The sequence below is a fragment of the Palaemon carinicauda genome, chromosome 22 (genome assembly GCF_036898095.1).
Source record: "Palaemon carinicauda isolate YSFRI2023 chromosome 22, ASM3689809v2, whole genome shotgun sequence".
Lineage (NCBI taxonomy): Eukaryota > Metazoa > Arthropoda > Malacostraca > Decapoda > Palaemonidae > Palaemon > Palaemon carinicauda.
Window position 1 is genome coordinate 26,896,373 of NC_090746.1, and position 20,000 is coordinate 26,916,372.

The 20,000-nt window shown below is 32.5% G+C and overlaps 1 protein-coding gene and 1 long non-coding RNA gene across 2 annotated transcripts in view; one reads left to right on the forward strand and one right to left on the reverse strand.

Moving 5' to 3' along the window:
* Positions 1-20,000, forward strand: part of LOC137616379 (diuretic hormone receptor-like) — a 399,151-nt gene that overhangs the window by 340,491 nt on the left and 38,660 nt on the right. The window contains exons 9-10 of the mRNA XM_068346068.1: positions 6,410-6,577; positions 7,323-7,489. Coding sequence (XP_068202169.1) covers positions 6,410-6,577; positions 7,323-7,489 — 335 coding nt within the window. The remainder of the gene's footprint in view (positions 1-6,409; positions 6,578-7,322; positions 7,490-20,000) is intronic.
* Positions 1-20,000, reverse strand: part of LOC137616380 (uncharacterized) — a 504,367-nt gene that overhangs the window by 112,760 nt on the left and 371,607 nt on the right. The gene's annotated exons all lie outside the window — the stretch shown is intronic.

Below are 20,000 nucleotides of genomic sequence, written 5' to 3' on the forward strand. Positions count from 1 at the left end.
ACACACACACACACACACACACACACACATATATATATATATATATATATATATATATATATATATATATATATATATGCGTGTTTGCGCATGTGTATATACATAAATGTATACGCAAATATATCATCATCATCATCATCGCCTACGCCTATTGACGCAAAGGGCCTCCGTTAGATTGCGCCAATCGTCTCTATCTGGGATCACCCATACTTACAGTAGTATGTTGATAGCAATTAGAAAAACATCTCCCACCATCACCAATCTACTGTTGGCCAGGATGGTAGTAAAAACCAGTCAAACTCCTGACATGAAAAAGAACATATCCGAAGCATTTGTCCTGCAGTGGACTAGAAAAGACTTCATTTGTTTATATATATATATATATATATATATATATATATAATTCTTTCTGTTACGCACAGGTAGGAGAGGGAGTAGTTCTACCCTGGTAAGAGGGGTATACCGATGAGTACACTCGGAAACCACTCTCTCCCACAAATTACCGAACCAGCTGGTTGTAGTTAGGAAAAGGGGAGAGGGTGGAAAGGGTTGAGTCTGTGTGATTATCTATCTAAATATTTACGTTATTTTTTACGGCTCGGGTACACTAATATAGACAAGTAATTTATCTCACCATCAATTTTTTTTTCTTTTAAATACACTAAACATCCACAATTAACTTTCATATAGAAGCGTGGGTTCAACAATCCCCCCGTTTACTCCAACCTTTGCCTATCAGACAATGCAAGCCTTTTGCTAACACCCTGCTCCATTCATTTCTTCAATAATTCAGTAACTACCCTTCTCTTTCAACAATCTATTACAACTGGCAAAAAAAAATCTAACCACCAATTCTATTCTCCTTCAATCTAATTGGACATTCAGAGGCCCACATCTTCCAAGTTTCTAAATAATTGAAGACCTCTTGTTCACGCTTTCTTTCATCCTTCAAACTTTCACGAGTTTCTGCTGTATTTCTTCCTTCCCTCCAATCGTTATTGCTTCATCTGTAAACATCACCAACTCAATATTCCATTCTGACAGTTTATCGGATCCCAAATTTTGTACTTGCATTTAATGTCCTCTCTCGGATTTCCTGCATGACTCCAGCTATAAAACATTAAATACATATAAATACACATAAACGAACAAATACACACGCATATATATATATATATATATATATATATTTATATATATATATATATATATATATATATATATATTTATATATATATATATATATATATATATATATATATATATACAAATAATCCACGAATACCTTTTAATATTGAATTTAATGTCACGGAATCACAGACCCAGCGGGAAATCCCTTTTGAGAAAGGTAAATCTCTGCCCAGCCAAGAATTCGAACCTTAGCGTAAAGTAGATTTAAAGGTAAACAGTATTTTGTTATAGGTCTTTGAACCTGTGATAGGGTGAACTCGACATTAAAAAAAAATATGACTTATTTGAAATATTGAAAATCTCGAGTCATTTATAATTTTTTTTTTTTTTAATGTTTTCCGAATTTCCAGATATTTTTGTATCAAATTTCACCACCATAACATTTATATTAGAGTGTAGTTCCAAAATTTAATGTAGTCGTGATGAAGGGTCACAAAGTTATCCGATACACGAGTCAACACCAACCAATAAATGGAGAAAAGTAGACGTATTTCTGCTCTTACACTGAAAACAATCTACAAGACGATCTGTGGGAGGAGAAGCTGTCTTCAATTTTTGGACGTCGTTGAGACGTTGTCTATTCCTTATATATATATATATATATATATATATATATATATATATATATATATATATATATATATATATAATATATATATATATATGGGTGTCTATATTTGGATATACATGATATGAAAAACAGAAATAGAAATGAACATAACTACCGACTCGAATGAAACTACCATTCTGTTAGGTGTAGAATGGGATAAGGTACAAAAAAGGCAATCATTAATTTGCATATCATCTGAAGAATGGAATTCAAGACATTGTTTGGTTTTCCCCTCAGTTGTGATGCATTAGAAAGGTTCTATTACCTTTAACGATTGTAATAAAATTATTGATATCCTGAAACTGGTTAACCTATCAATAGTTATTTCAAATAAATGTTCAGAAGCTCTGTCATTAGCGTAGATTTTACATAAAAAAAGACTAAATTCGTGACTTACAGACAATACAGAAAATCTATATCAAGAAACCGAACCTTCCACACCTCAAAGATAACCTAAGACAAAGGAACAGGAAGATAGGTTTGGAGAAGATACTATTTTCCTTCGTTTGAAAGATTACGGTCACAACTTAAATTACTGGAATTATGTTGCTTTACTGCAGTGTTTAATGAGAAAAAAACTCTGAAGGGATATACGGCCGTATGTGGGGACTATCGGTGAAGAGTTATTCCAAATTGAGAACGGAAAGGCAGATGGAGACGTTTAACCTTGTCAGCGAGTTTCTATTAAAGTTGCCGGTATCTAAGGTTGCCATAGGCAAGGAATGTGAAGTTCCCTGTGAGAAAGGATGAAGACGAGAGAGAAAATGAAGACGATAAAAAAGAGAATGATAATGTTATCTTACGCTTATTAACACGCAAGCTGTTTAAAAATATCGATAAATCTAGGAAGTAATATATTTTATACGATATTAAAAAATATATCACCCTTATCAATCAATGTCTTTGTACAGCTGAGTACAATGCTCTTTTTAAAATCCAGAGTTAAATAAATTGCTCCCTAGGATTATGACTGATTATGATTATGGTCATCGACACCATGTACTAGAATTCCTGAATGAGTAGTTTTGTGAAGGAGATAGTGAACTTACTTAGATACTAAAACCATTCCCCACCTATTCTACAGCGGCAGGATTAATTACAGCAGTCTTGGAAGCAAAAGCAATGTAATCAGACTCACATTAGGTGTAAAAGTACCGACAGCTTTTCGTAGATAATATGTTAGTTAACAAATGGGAAAAAAATAGAATTAATGGTAGAAGTACCATATTAGAAAAATGTTATAAATTTCTGAAATATGCTAAATGTCTTTCGCTTATAAATTTCGAAATTGAGTTGCAGAATACCATTAAATTTACCTTTAGATTTTAAATATTTCTCATATTTTCTCTCACTTCTTTGTCTAGCAAATTCCTATTCTTGCACATATCTAAATGATTTCCACTGTCAAATATATTACTATATTATCCATTATAATTCTCACATTTCATTACCTAACAAACAATCCCTTCCAATTCAATGACCACACACACACGAGCTTTCCAGTTACCCCATCACATCCACCTCAAGGTCTTACTAATGTATACTCTCTTCACGCTTTTCTCAATTCTCTTAAATTCACTTGCATTAACTGCGTGCATAGCAACATTCTTAACACTTTCTCCTCAGATAACTCCACCATCTAATTTCATCTTTTCTCTTCAATGAGGTAAAGCTTAGGTGTAGCTACAATCATTCATCTTTTAAAGAGTAAGTCAACTTACTCCTCCATTTACTCAGTACTAATACACAAAATCTTTTAAATTCATATTTATTTTGTCAAATATTCCTCAGCAACATCAGATAATTTTCTTTTCCATCACATTTCTTAATATCCAGTTTTATCATATCTATTTCAATAAGCACCATACCATCCAGTTTGCTTCTTCAATACATCTGTAACTTTTTGTTTGCAGGAAATCCACGGAAAAAAATTGTAAGCTTTAATACTCTACTAAACTTTTTATTTTTTATAAATGAAAATGGTGTGAGTTCTCTCCCATTAATGAAGAGAACTGTTGTTTTTTCCTATATTTGTAGAGGAAGCAATGGAATCATTACGATACTGTACGTTTTAGTCGAACAGTCTTATCTGTTACCTCCGGCAGCGAAGTTGGGAGGAGGTTATGTTTTCTTCTATTTGTCTATTTGTTTTTTTTTTTTTTTTATGAACAACTTCCTGGCCACAATTTTACTTATAGAGTGGTGAAACTTTCAGGAATTTATTGCAAGGTTGAGACGTGGAAGTAATTAAATTTTGAAAGTCCTAGGTCGAACAAAAGGTCGACCAAAAAATACGACTACGGTCTAAATTCATTCTGGGAAAGGCAAGCTGGTTTCGAGAAATAAACTACGTGGCGGAGGTCTGCACACTCAGAGTGATGTTCTAGTTATTTATGCAGCATCTGGTAAACCATGGGATCTACGACAATACTTGGTGCTCACATGAGCCCGTATTAGCTACAGTAAACTAATGCATTTCAACACAAACCAATAGCTAATACTTTTAATTGCAATTTCCCTTTTCACACTTTTCAATCTATAAACGTCGTTGTGTATTTCACTTTTGTGATTTAAATGCCTGTTTTCTTCCCGATTTCTTTTAAACCGAGGCAATTCAATTTCGCATGTGCCGGCTGTTAAGATTTTCGATTACTGTAAACATTCCCTTTTTGTGACACTGAAGGTCTTCAAACAACTTTAAATTAACGAGTATTACCTCATTATAGGAGGAAGGAAAATGGTCCAGAAATTGCGTTACAGAGGAAGACATTTATCCACCGGCAGGAAATTGGAAGTTGATTATATATGAAACTAACATTTTAAGTATATAATGTGTATACTGTATACCCATACGGCGGCAGGGGCTGGTGAATTACTATGTGGCCGTATGACGTCAGGAATCGGTGAATTAATCATTATTGACCAACTCACTTGATTAAGTAGTAAGTGCAGCCTTAGTTAAGTTATTTTAGTAAAATTGCATATTGTTGTTGAGTAGCAGATTAAACTAAAATAACGATAATGCTACACGGAACGTCATCACTATCATTTACTGACGTTAATATTCATGGTCTTAGATCACTGCGAAAGGAAACTTCGACGCAAGAGCGAATTTTGAGCAAAGCATGTGCCGTAACTTGTATTGAGTTTGGTTAGTAATGTACATACAACGAAATTTTACCAAGGCACGATTACTCTACGCTCTGCGTTTTCGTGCACAAGTGCTGAGTATTCAAAACAGCAACAACTTGCAATAAAAATAAACAGAAATGCAAGATTTTTGTTGGGATTTCAGCTTTTACTTATTTTTCTAAGTTACCCACGCATGAGACGTCAGTCAAAGATCTCTGAGAGAGAGAGAGAGAGAGAGAGAGAGAGAGAGAGAGAGAGAGAGAGAGAGAGAGAGAGAGATGTAGTATGTCAGAGACAGTAAAGTTTTTGGAGTAGGACTCCTTTAAAAACTCTACATCCGCTTTCCCAACCGTGTAGCTGAAGTTTTACACCGTGTGATTTTTTACATCTTTTAAGAGAATGAATTTCCTGGCAAAGAGATACTATCGTTCTTGTTGCATTGTCGACGTAAAAACGTGAAGAGATTATGGAGGAAACTGTTTGCTGCTACTCATAATAACGCCCTCTGGTGCCTTTTAAAAATATCAAAACACCTACGGTTTACGCACAAAAAAAAAACTTTCATTATAAGGACAAATGTTCTTTCACCATTGACCTTTCTATGTAATTTTAATACCTCAAGTTGGAGTATAGCAGAAATATAGAAATAAACGTATGATTCTAAACTAAGTATCTTAAACAGGATTTTCTAAATAGTTTCATTTTAGTGCGTATATATTCTACCTTTTTTTCTTTTGTTATGATTCTTTACTTTGTATCTTTATGCTAAAAATTTGCCGTTAATGTTTTACCTTTCCTATTTCAACATATATTCATTCGTTTTACTGAAAGATGTCTTCATAAAGCATGTAGGTTCTCCGAATCCTGTTACTGGATTTAGACCTTGGTTTTCTCTCAATACTTTTAGGAAAGAAAAAATATGTTCATCATTTTCAAGCATACACAACTATTAATGTTATAATGTGTAACAACTATTAATGTTATAATGTGTAATATGTCCAGTTTAAGGAATACTTATTTATTAATGTTATAATGTGTACTATTCACCGACTTCAAGCCCTTTCCTTACAGGGATATTCTGATAAAATTTAGATAAGCTTAATCAATATTTGTTGTGGCCAGAGTCTCTTATTTATACTGAAAGTGTAGAATCTGCTGCTGATAACACTGTAATGTTTGTTCCATGCAAAGGTATTATAGTTTTCAATTTCCATGATTCTGGCTTCTTATTTATGGGTGTTAACTCGCATTTGCCAAGTACTATTTTCTTACCTATCCCATATTTCTATTTTTGTATTGATTATTTATTTTATTGGTGCTCGTCCCTTCGAAAAATTCATTTCGTTTTTTAATGAATCTTGTGACTTAATTATAAATAAAAAAAAAACACTTTTAGAGCAAAATAACTTATTAATGTACTTTAACACAATTTAATCAAAATTCCATCAATACATATACCTTTCTTATTTTTTTCAGGTACTAATAACAAAGCTGCGCTCAGCCAATAACGTTGAGACTCAGAGGTACTGGAAGGCGACGAAGGCACTGCTAGTGTTGATTCCTCTTCTGGGCCTAACGTACATGTTACTAATAATCCTGCCGAAAGAACTGGAACATGTCCAAGCCATCTTACTATCGACGCAGGTGCGGAATTTTCCTACAATTAAAATTTTCTTTTTTTTTTAAATATTCCTAGATGCAGTGCTTTGTGAAAAGCTAGTTGACAGAAAAAAAAAACGAAGGACATTACCTAAAATTTCGACTTTGATCTCTGCAATATAACATTCACCATTGTCTGATATTTTGAGCTACCTGTATCAAACACTTTATAGGCTTTATGTGACAAAGTGAAATTCCTTAGACATATCAAAAGTCCAGGTATATTTTAATGCATGATTTCCCAGTAATGATAGAGAGGGGTAAACATGTACTAGCATACGTATGTATTTGTTATGACATATGACGGGGCTTAGTGATGACTCTTGTGTGCCAATTGAAAGCACATAAAACATTGCAATGAACAGCATGTGGAGAGATTTACCTATCCTTATTTTTTAGAGGGATATGAGGGTAATGACACAGAAACTTTAAAATTATAAATAGCGGATTTAACTAAACAGAATTGAACAGCATCTTGACAAATAAGCACAAAATTACTTTGAAGAACACAAGCACATTTATTTTGTCTTTACTTCTCCTTAAATCCTTTATATTTTTTTTCATCGTAAAGTTGAATCTTGTAGCTTCCGTTAGGCTACAAAAAGTAAAAGTTACATGGTTTACCAATAAACAAATTTTGTCTTAAGCTTATCGATGCCTATACTCACGCAGACTAAGGTGCCATCAATTAATATATGAACTAGCCATTTGAAATCCTTGTTATTTACAGGGATTTTGGGTAGCAATATTCTTCTGCTTCTTGAACAGTGAGGTGCAAAACAGCATTCGCCATCACATTGAAAGGTGGAAAGCGGAGAGGGGGATGATTGACCCCCGGGGGGCTTCCGTCAGACTCTCAAGAGACGGATCTCCCAGAACAAGATTTGGGTGCTCCAGGTAGGACGAGTTTTCTTATTTTTATCATTTTTGCACCTTATATAAGATCCTGTCATCAGGACGACCTAAAAACCCACTTAAATAATCCCTGTTAGTATAATCAACATAAAATAATAATGGAGAGATTAAATTCAGTAACTTTATTTCATAATACCTTAATTTTCTTTGAAATTAGAATATTAAATAGAAAAACCACTACATACTTAATTCTTGCTTGATTGTACATTAAAATTACAATGAATAAAAAATAGGAACAAGTATTATTATACGATATCAAAGCTTAACCATAAGCATAAATTATACAAACACACACCAATATATATATATATATATATATATATATATATATATATATATATATATATTCATACTTACACGCATACACATATGTACATAAATACACACACATATACACACATTATATATATGTATATATATATACTGTATATATATATATATATATATATATATATATATATATATACACATATATAAAGGAAAGTTGACCAGGTCCCCAGATACATTCAGTTTCAGATTGAACGAAACTTGTCGATACTGAACAAAAATACGATGAAATTCCTGAATGCATTGACAGTATACCAGTCGTGTTATTGATCCAAGAGAGTTCCAAAACTTATCGTTGGATTTTTAGCCAGTTTTAAAGTTTGTGTGATATATTCATTCAAATCTATTTTTGCATTGTGCTAGTTACGCTGAATCTTGAACATTTTCAAAACATCTAATCTACAGTAACCTAAATTTCTTATATCATTGTAACACAAAAATTAATTTGTTGTAATGATCAACTATGCATTTGTCAGACAAAAATATATCATTCATCAGCAAAATCCATGATACATTTACGGTATAGTAAAGTTTCCAATAATTATCTACAGAAATAAAATGAAATATATCTAACGTTCCAAAGAACAGGGCTTAAAAAATCACCAACGGATACACTGAAATATTATGATTATTTTTTTTCCGCAAATAAAACTTCACATATCGTTTTACCAAGCTTTACATTCTAACAAGAATAAAAATCAGCCAAATAAAAAAAAAAAATCTTTGTCTCTGTCAAACGCTTTTTCAGAAAGTTACTGAGCGCGAGCTAAAGGATGTATATCAAGATCCCAAATTACCTCTCAACGAAAAAAAATGATAATTAAAACTCCCCCAAAAATCAATGACAGACACAGATAAATGGATAGCTATTTGGTTATCAAGTAGCCCCCCCCCCCCCGGTAGTTTATAGGGGAATTGGAGAAAAAAAAATAAGCTATACAGACACTCGAAAATATGTTAAAAACTTTACTAATGTTTAAAGTCAAAGTGAATTCCCGTTGCTTATTTTATTCAAATCATTAAAAGCAAATTACAATTCATGGATACGAAAGCCTGTTGAGTAGGTTAACGAGACATAGGCAGCACAGTTTTATTTTCATTTTTTAAAGTGAACACAAAAATCCTAAATACTTGCAACCCCAATTTACTTTCACAATAAATGGTATTTGTTTACAATACCAAGCTCTCCATATACTGCTAAATTATGCAAAGCTATTGTTTCCTTCTAATACTTTTTCATAATTTGAAACAATTCGCCATATGGGAAACAAGTTGAAATTATGAGAAAAAAAAAAAAAAAAAATAAATAAATAAATAAATAAATAAATAAATAAATTAAAAAACTACCTGGAACTGACATCGTCAACATAGTCAACCAAACAAAAGTTCGTGATACCAAGCTAGTTTTTCCTATAATTCTGTAGTTTTTTTTTTTTTTAACTTGTTCCCCATGTGGCGAATTGTTTCAAATCACGAAAAAGTAATAGAGGAAAACAACAGATTTGCATAATTTGGCAGTATATGAAAGACGTTCTTTTGTAAATAAATATCCAATAAATAATGTTTTACATCTTTCACTAAGGACAAGTATAAAAGTCTGTGCAAATTTCTATATCATAAAATGTGTTCGGAAATTATACCAAGTTAAAAAACAATGAAGAAATCTGAGTCTTTAGTAAAATCTGGTTAAGAACAGAACTGAAAAATTCATAAGTTTTAAAAGAATATATCTTATATTTAAACTACCATTTAAGCCTCACTGCCATATGCCACATCACTTTGTTTTAAAAAACAACTATTTCGTACTCGTTGAAAGCTTGCAGAGAGAAGAAGCGAGACTTGTTTTTATATTAGTTTTTTTCTTATTCAATAATGTTAAGGAAGGGCAAAATTTCCTTATCCAATAAACGGTATTAAATTTCATACATGCACCTGCACTCCATGCTAACTAGTTATGAGCATTCATTTACAAAGTTTAATTAAAATCTGTCACAGAGAGAGAGAGAGAGAGAGAGAGAGAGAGAGAGAGAGAGAGAGAGAGAGAGAGAGAGAGAGAGAGAGAGAGAGAGAATTGGGAGGCTAAGTTCTATTTATTATTAATGTTAGTTTAATATGACAAACAAATTTAATTAATACCTCCAACAGTATATCTTGAATCCTTCCAGAAATGAGGATCGTTCGTAAAGTTAAAATTCTGACGCAGACCATTCTTATTATTGTTATCATCTTCCATTGGCGTATAATGCTTAGGATCGTAAATAATTCATACCGTGCATATGTTTGGAATAAAATTATAAAATGTGAAATGTTCATGTTAAAAGTAAATCAGATAAAATAGTATATTACCAAAGTGTAGAAACAATCTTTAATCTATATTGCACGTACATTGTTCTCATTCATTATGTATGCATTATAGTTTATATATGGTTGTTAGTATGCATAAAAATAATCATTTACGTTTATTTATAGGACGAGCAACAGGATTTGGTAAAATCAAAAGTGAAATAAATGAAGTATGAAGGTGCATAACAGATACTGTAAATCTATTTATAAAAGCCCCAGTTTACTGTAGGATAGTGGATACTTTTTCCTTTTGTCAAGCAGCTTATGTTACCTTTGACAAATATTTTTAAATAACTGGGCAGCCAAATTCCATAAGATACTTTTAGGCTAACATTCTTTTTGTGACCGATAAAAGTATGTTTTTAAAACTATATAGTTTTATATGACACAGGCGACATAATACATTTCAGCAATACAACAATATTGACACCAAAACTGTGTGATATGAATGTTAGTATTTCTATAAACAAGAGACGATCCTTATACATTGTAATACCCTTAATGATGTTTTGTGAATTCAATTAGTCTATAAGAATAAATTGAAATTTTAAACTTGGCATTACGCTAAAATTTCCAATTACCCTCAATTATTTGTCACCCTATATCCAAAGAAAGGAGTAAAATTCATATAACCGTATTTATTTCAATCATGCAATCGGTTTAATAATTTTCACATTTTTATACACGGCGATCTACAAAAGAAAAAAATAAATAAATAAAAAAAAGGTGTAATTTGATAATCCTGTAGTCTTTCCTAAACCGGTAAACCGATTATTGGTTAAAACCTCGCCATCCTACACATGAAGCCAGTGACCATTATTTTTTCCATACCTATATAACTTCCAAACAATCCATCCGTCAATCCCCTCTAGCTGAAATTCCATCAGGTATACTATGGAAAACTGATACTTTTAACTTAAAAATTGAACCCAACGTTAATGAATGTAAAATTGATAGATCCTTCTATTATACTGCAGTATTCTACTCAATATATTGTCAGACTTTGTTATATCAGAAACCGAATGAAGCCAGAAAATAAGGGAAGAAAAAACTAGAAAAGAACAAACAAATAAGCAAGGAAATGAGAAGAAAAAATATCAATCCAACAAAGATAATAAACATATTTCTATAAAGAGCACCAAATAGATACTGAACATAAAATTGCTCCAGGAAAGAATGTCAGATCAATTAGCTTTAAGATGGCATCAGTCTATAACTTACGAGCATAAATATACATAACATTGTCGACGACTAAGGAAACAGTTTAATAGATGCATTCAAAATTCTTAAAGGAATATCAAATGTAGATTACAACAATCTATTCACGCTTAACACAAATCAGTACAGAGGTAATGGATACAACCTGGAATTGAAAAGATACAACATCACTCAATGTGGCAATTTCTTTACACACAAAATAACAAATACTTGGAATAGACTTCCAGCGGATGTAGCAAACAGTAACACGGTAAATGAGTTCAAGAATAAGTTAGGCAAGATCATAAGAACTCTCTAAATGCTTAAACTAAATCGCTCTACCAAAGAGCATGGATGGACTAAAAAGTCTTTGAGACATCCAAAATCCTTGTAACACTCTCTCTCTCTCTCTCTCTCTCTCTCTCTCTCTCTCTCTCTCTCTCTCTCTCTCTCTCTCTCTCTCTCAATATTTTTCCTACCAAATCTGATTAAATCAATGAATAAACTTATTATTACGGCAAGATATAAAGCTACTATTGCATTATATTGAGAAATAATAAATGTTTTTGTATCAAATTATCCTTGTAACAAGAATCTAGCGGTAATGATCACATAACGTGGTTCCTTATGGTAATCATTAAATTAAGGTATTTGAATTAAACACACGAGTATATTTTTAAACATAACAGAGGAAGACTTATTATCATTGAAGTAGTAACACTCGAACTACCTCACCGATCATGAGCCCATTGCGCAAGACACTTGAAAATATGCTAATTACTTCATATACCTACACAGGTTCCCCAGTCGAACATATATATATTTCATATATATATATATATATATATATATATATATATATATATATATATACATATATGTGTGTATATATATACACACACACACACATATATATATATATATATATATATATATATATATATATATATATATATATATATATATATATATATAGTCATGAACCTCCGCCAAAGTCGAAGTACTTCGCAAAACACCCCAATGTCACGGCATCAACACGCCGTAATATGTCCGTCACATATCGCACGGGTCCGTCCCATGCTGCCCAATAACGGTTATTTTTGGCTCACACACCGCGTCGATTTACTGGCGGTTTCTTGCGAAACCACACCGTAACTGACCCTAACACTAAAGTTCTTAGGTGTAAACCTACCTTAAGCTATAGTCTTATAATTCTAATAACCATGCCTATCATATGGCTCAGCACTATAAAGTATTATAGAAATTTTATTCCTCCTGTGACCAGATAGCAATATGATGTTCCTATTCTGGCAGTTGAACCGGTGGAACTTCATCGTGTAAGCAACAAATGCTTATATGTATGATAGATCTACTGTATAGTAACGTTGTTACTGATATTTGCTATTTTCTTGTTTCCTTTCCACACTGGGCTACTTTCTTTGTTGGAGCCGTTGGGCTTGTACAATCCTGCTTTGCTAGCCAGGGTTATAGTCTAGCTATATTACACGTGTGTGTACGCAGTAACCGGATACTTATTTATGCGTTAGAACAAAGATCTTAATATACTGACACCACATTCAAAATCACATTTACTTTGTTTTTCGGGACTAATTTTTTCTCTATCTTATCAGAATCGTTTTACTCACAAGGGGTTTCGAACACGTATCCAATCATAAAGTAGAATAAGCCAAAAAATAAAAATTTTTTAGTATAAGTCTTTCATTAACGCGTTATGCATTAAAATAGCGGGGCGTGATAATACAAGCATTTCTATTATCTAAATATTATGAACATACAGATTCATTAACAAGGCTAAGAGAGTTCAACGAGTTCATGACCTTCCATTCCCTTCCATACCTCTCGAATATACTTCGGTTTGTTTGTTTGTACGTGTGAGAGAGAGAGAGAGAGAGAGAGAGAGAGAGAGAGAGAGAGAGAGAGAGAGAGAGAGAGAGATGCATAACTATAAAATCCATATTTTACTTTCCTGAAGACTTATCTTGAGTTTCCCAGAGTTTTCGGTCCATGGCTTGAAGGCAAATATTTTGCCTTCGATTTTTGGGATACTTAACATCTCAAAAATGTCATTGTATATATATATATATATATATATATATATATATATATATATATATATATATATATATGTGTGTGTGTGTATATGTGTGTATATATATATGCACTGTATTTATATAAGTGTATATAATGTGATAGAGAATTATTCAAACACACTCCTCGATTAATTAATGCAGTTATAAAAGGTTTTGGGAAAATAAATGTCAGTTAACTACGGAAAATTGTGAAAAATGTCTTCTCAAAATTGTCAAAATCCTCAATAAAAAACTGAGTCTGTGACTTTTGCCGATAACACTGAATATCACAGCAATTAGAAAAAATAATTGATTACTCCGAGGTTCTTTTTTTTTTTTTTTAAGAGAGAGAATAGAGTAAGATCTTGGAAACGTCCCTGCTTGGCTATCTGTTCAGCTGGAGTTAGAGTTCCACTCAAGATTGATAGTTTCTTGTAGTGTTTGCAACCTCACCATCCTTGCGAGCTACAGGTCTACCTGCTGAGTAGTCAGCAGCCATTGCCTGCCCCCCTCCCACTGGTCCTAGCTTGGGTGAAGAGGGGGCTTGGGCGCTGACCATATGTATATATGGTCAGCCTGTAAAGCACTGTTCTGTCTCTAGGGCATTGTCATTGTCTATTACCTCTATCCTTTATGTGCAACCTTTAAACTATTTTCTATATTTTAACGTCAATAATTCTAGATTGGGTTTTCTCATCAATTTGCATTAGCAGACTAGAGGCAAGGATCTTCCGTGGCAGAGAGAAGTTTATTAGCATTTTAATTGATCAAGAGTCCAATTACTTTGCCTGTGGATTGATTGGTGTACGTATTTAGCATATAAATTGATTCCATGATGTTTGGAAACCATGCCACCTTTTATATCTGTGATAAAGAAATTTCTCTCTGTTTCCTCCGTGCCATACAAAGACATTTCAGGTACTTCCTTTAATTTAAAAGCTTTTTTATTATATATAATGTTAAAATATTTTAACTTCTTTTGATTTCTTAATAGAAAGTGAAAGTTTTCTTTACACAAAAATGGTTTCTATCAAGTTTCAAGTTTTAAGTCCCCTAACATACTGAACCAAAGTAATGGCACTTTGATACCGTGGTTATTATGGACAAACATAGTGGATACATCATAATCTCCTGCGCCTATTGACCCAAGGGCCTCGGTTAGATTTCGCCCCTCGTTTCTATCTTGAGCTTTTAAATCGATATTTCTCCATTCATCGTCTCCTACTTCGCGCATCATAGTCCTCAGCATGTAGGCCTGGGTCTTCCAACTCTTCTAGTGCCTCGTGCAGCCCAATTAAGTGTTTGGTGAACCAATCTCTCTTGGGGAGTGCGAAGAGCATAACCAAACCATCTCCATTTACCCCTCCCCATGATTTCATCCACATAGGCACTTGAGTAATCTCTTCTTGTAATTTCCCTTCTAATCATGTCCTGCCATTTAACTCCCAATATTCTTCAGAGGGCTTTGTTCTCAAATCTACAAAATCTGTTGAATATTGTTTCATTGTCATAACACGACTTATATTCATATAGTAACACCTACATCGTGAAACTGATATCTAGCCTGATTTTTCTATAGAATTTCAGGCAAGTTGATTTACAAATTTTACTTAACCTTGCCTTTGTCCGAATTTCTTTTTTAATCTTTCATTAAATTCCAATTTTAAAGACCATGCATTAGTGATCATAGTTCATATATATCTAAATGATTCTACCTCATTAATCCTTCTCCTTCCAATGATATATCATCTTCCATTGCATATTCCGTTCTTATCATCTTTGTCTTTCTTTTATTTATCTTGACCCAACCCTGTGATATTTCATGCATTCTGTTAACCAACCATTGCAGATCCTGTGGTGCTGTACTAGTAAGGACAGAGTTATCACCATACGCTAGGTCAGCTAATTTCCTGTTACCAATCCAGTCCAATATTTCTCCACCATCCCCAACTGTTTTATGCATTACTAAATCCATGAGGAGGATAAACAACATAGGTGACAACACATTCCCTTGGAGTACTCCACTGTTCACAACAAATTCATTTGATAGGACTCCATTAACATTAACTTTACACTTACTATGGTCATAAAGACTTAATCAAATTTACATATTTAAGAGGGACTACATAATAACGCAGGACTCTCCACAAAATTAGCCTGTGCATACTATCAAAAGGTTTTTTCATAGACCACAAATGTCATCAAAAGTGGATTTCTATTTTCTACACATTGCTGTACAACATGTCTTATAATTAAAGTTTGGTCAGTACAACTTCTACCTTTTGTAAATCCTGCTTGTTTATCTCTCAGCATTTCATCAATCTTCCTCTCTATTTTCTTTAAAATAAGCATACTATATACTTTCATGACAACTGATGAAAATATGATGCCTCTGTAATTATTGCTATCAGTCAGATCTCTTGTTTTGTCATTTTCACCAACACTCTAGCTCTTATTCATGAGATTTTGCTTCTTCATGCCACATTCCACAAAATAACTTTGTGAGTATTCTGGGAGTCACTTCATTTTTGGTCAATATCATCTCAGCAGTTATTACATACATAGCATGAATGTATGGGTGAATATATATGTATATATATACATATTATATATATATATATATATATATATATATATATATATATATATACACGATTTCTACTCCAGCTACTACAAAAATTTTAACTCACTGATTAACTCAAGGTTCAATGGACTCACGAAAATATGATAATGAACTTTTACAGTATATAGGAATTAATTAAATTTAATATTCGGATTTGAATAAATAATTAGCTTTCATAAGGTGTCTACTGTGGATCTCGATATCTTCATTCGCTGAAATTAAATGGTTTTGCATGAATTTTTTTTTTTTAGCAAAAAGCTAATTCTACAATAACTGTTAAAATCATAAGTACATGATGATACAATGAGGCTGCATAATGCTGAAACCATGATAAATTCATGAATTCATAAGTAGAAAAACATAGCTTCTATATAACTTTATGCCAAAATATATTAAATTATGATACGAGCCTGATTTCTCATATCCAAACTACACAAGGACTTCTAGACTAAAATAAAATCCCTATTTGGGCTCAGAAGATCGAGACTTCAATTAATTCATTGCCCGAGATTGGTGTCAGTCTTCGCCTGGTGTTTAAACTGACACAGCAAACCATTGCCCCTCACAAAACTATACCACTACTGTAGTGACTTACCCTGCCACTTGCAGAGCCAGATAATTTGATTTTAATCATATGATATATGTGGTCAGCCAGCTTTCTTTCCTTTTAATTACCTCCCATTCCGTTTTTACTGTTTACATACACACACACACAAAGAAAACAAACAAATAAACAACATGGATGTGCATTCAATTTAATTGGCGCAACTCTTTACTCCGAAAATTTACAGGATATTTTGCAAGCACTTTCACAAAATACTGTAAATATATGAGATTATTTTTCAAAATCACAATAAAGAAACATTGAAAAATCGCCGCTTATGTTCTATATCGGTGAACAAAATTCATTCATCACAGAGAAAAGAACTACTGATTATCACAAGGTAAGTAGTACAGTATATTTCAGGCATTTCCATCGTCACGAAGAGTGGCACTTGCTCTTACTAACGTAGTCAAGTGCCAGTGTTCCCAGAAACAAAGAAAAGAGACCCAGTTACGGCACAAAACTATATACGGCATTCGTATTAAAACACTGCCAATTAAATTAATTGGATAATACCCGAGAAAAACTTCTCAAATGGAATAACTTCTTTATAAAGGAAATGCAATATAGAATCCTAACTAGAAGCATACAGTATGAATGTGCTGAAGACCTTTCTTAGAAAATTCAGACAGCTCATCTTGGCAGGAGTAATTAGCTTTCTAGAAGCATTATTTCGTTTTGCCAAGTGAAGAAAAATACTATATGGCGTTTCTTGTAAAATGATAATAAACACTGTCTCACGTTTCAAAACGAGAGAATAATTTCCCTAAGGACATTAATATTATAATGGTTATCATTATCACATGCCAAGCTACAAACCTAGATGAAAAAGCGAGCTCTATGACCAAATAGGGGAAGTAAACTCCAGGATTAAAAATGGAGAAGCATTAAAGATATGAGAAAATAGAACATATGTCAACTTGTTCAATATAAAAGCATTTACAAAAAGTTTGAACTTCTGAAGTCAAACTGATTCAAGTACTTGATTAGGAAGACAATTCCACGATTTGGCCACAGCCAGATGGAATCTTCTAGCATATTGTATAGCACTGAGCCTTTTAAAAGATCTCATAAGAATACTTGTTTGCCTCTAACACCTGAATGAGAAAAAAGATTACAGAAGTGGTCTCTTAGCAAATGGTGTGAATATACCGAGATAATGGTATTTATATAAAGTACTACAGTATTACAATGCATAGTTACTTCATTTGTCAAGAGATATTTTCGATAATGACAAATTACTGACGTATTTGCATAATAACTTGGCTTTGAGCGATTTTGCGAAATGACCCTCCCCCCAAAAAAATATTATGTAATGAATATGTATGTGTTTGTGTGTATATATATACATATATATATATATATATATATATATATATATATATATATACGCACAAACCAAGACACAAACATATATACATATATATATATATATATGTGTGTGTATATATATAGATAATATATATATATATATATATATATATATATATATAATAATGTTTATTGGGCCATTTAGCTTAATCGCATCAATCTTATACACACACACATTATAAGTATATATATATATATATATATATATATATATATATATAAAATGTGTGTGCTTATGTAGGTATATATGTATGTATGTATGTATGTATGTATGTATGTATGTGTGTATATATATATACATATATATATATATATATACACACACCACAAAATTAACATCTTTCCCCTTTAAGAAAAGACGCTTACGAAGGTTTTGATAAAGTATATTTGGCAAAAATAACGTTTACAAATTATTTGTATATATATATATATATATATATATATATATATATGTGTGTGTGTGTATATATATATAGATTATATAAACATATATTACATATATATAATCATATGTGCATATATATTATATATATAAAATATATATATTTATATAAACATATAAATATATAAATATATATACATACAAGAAGAAGTTTTGGAAAGAAGTGAAGAGAGTAAGGAAGGCTGGCGCAAGAATTGAAGAGACAGTGAAAGATGGAAATGGAAGGTTGTTAAAAGGAGAGGAGGCAAGGAAAAGGTGGGCGGAATATTTTGAAAGTTTGCTGAATGTTAAGGATAATAGGGAGGCAGATATAATTGCTGTCCCAGGTGTTGAGGTGCCAGTGATGGGAGATGAGAATGAGAGAGAGATTGGAAGTGAGGAGAGCACTAGATGAAACGAGAGTAGGAAAAGCATCTGGTATGGATGGTGTGAAAGCTGAGATGTTGAAGGAAGCGGGTATGACTGTACTTGAATGGTTGGTGAGATTGTTTAATATGTGTTTTTGTTGTGCATGTATTGTACCACTATATAAGGGTAAGGGAGGTGTGCATGAGTGTTGTAATTCAAGAGGTATTAGTTTGTTGAGTGTAGTTGGAAAAGTGTATGGTAGAGTAATGATTAATAGGATTAAGGATAAAACAGAGAATGCAATCTTGGAAGTACAGGGTGGTCTATATATATGTATATATATATACATATAATGTGTGTGTATAAGCTTGATGCGATTAAGCTAAATTGCCCAATAAACATTATTATATATATACATATGTATATACATATATATTATCTATATATATATATATACATATACATATATATATATATATATATATAAAAATATATATATATAAATATATATATATATATATATATATAAATATAAATATATATGTATAGTCAGATATGCGAGAAATATTTAGCAAAGGTAAGGAGGTGTATGTTGCGTTTATGGATCTGGAGAAAGCGTATGATAGAGTTGATAGGGAAGCAATGTGGAATGTGATGAGGTTATATGGAGTTGGTGGAAGGTTGTTGCAAGCAGTGAAAAGTTTCTACAAAGGTAGTAAAGCATGTGTTAGAATAGGAAATGAAGTGAGTGATTGGTTTCCGGTGAGAGTGGGGCTGAGACAGGGATGTGTGATGTCGCCGTGGTTGTTTAACTTGTATGTTGATGGAGTGGTGAGAGAGGTAAATGCTCGAGTGCTTGGACAAGGATTAAAACTGGTAGGCGAGAATGACCATGAATGGGAGGTAAATCAGTTGTTGTTTGCGGATGATACTGTACTGGTAGCAGACACAGAAGAGAAGCTTGACCGACTAGTGACAGAATTTGGAAGGGTGTGTGAGAGAAGGAAGTTGAGAGTTAATGTGGGTAAGAGTAAGGTTATGAGATGTACGAGAAGGGAAGGTGGTGCAAGGTTGAATGTCATGTTGAATGGAGAGTTACTCGAGGAGGTGGATCAGTTTAAGTACTTGGGGTCTGTTGTTGCAGCAAA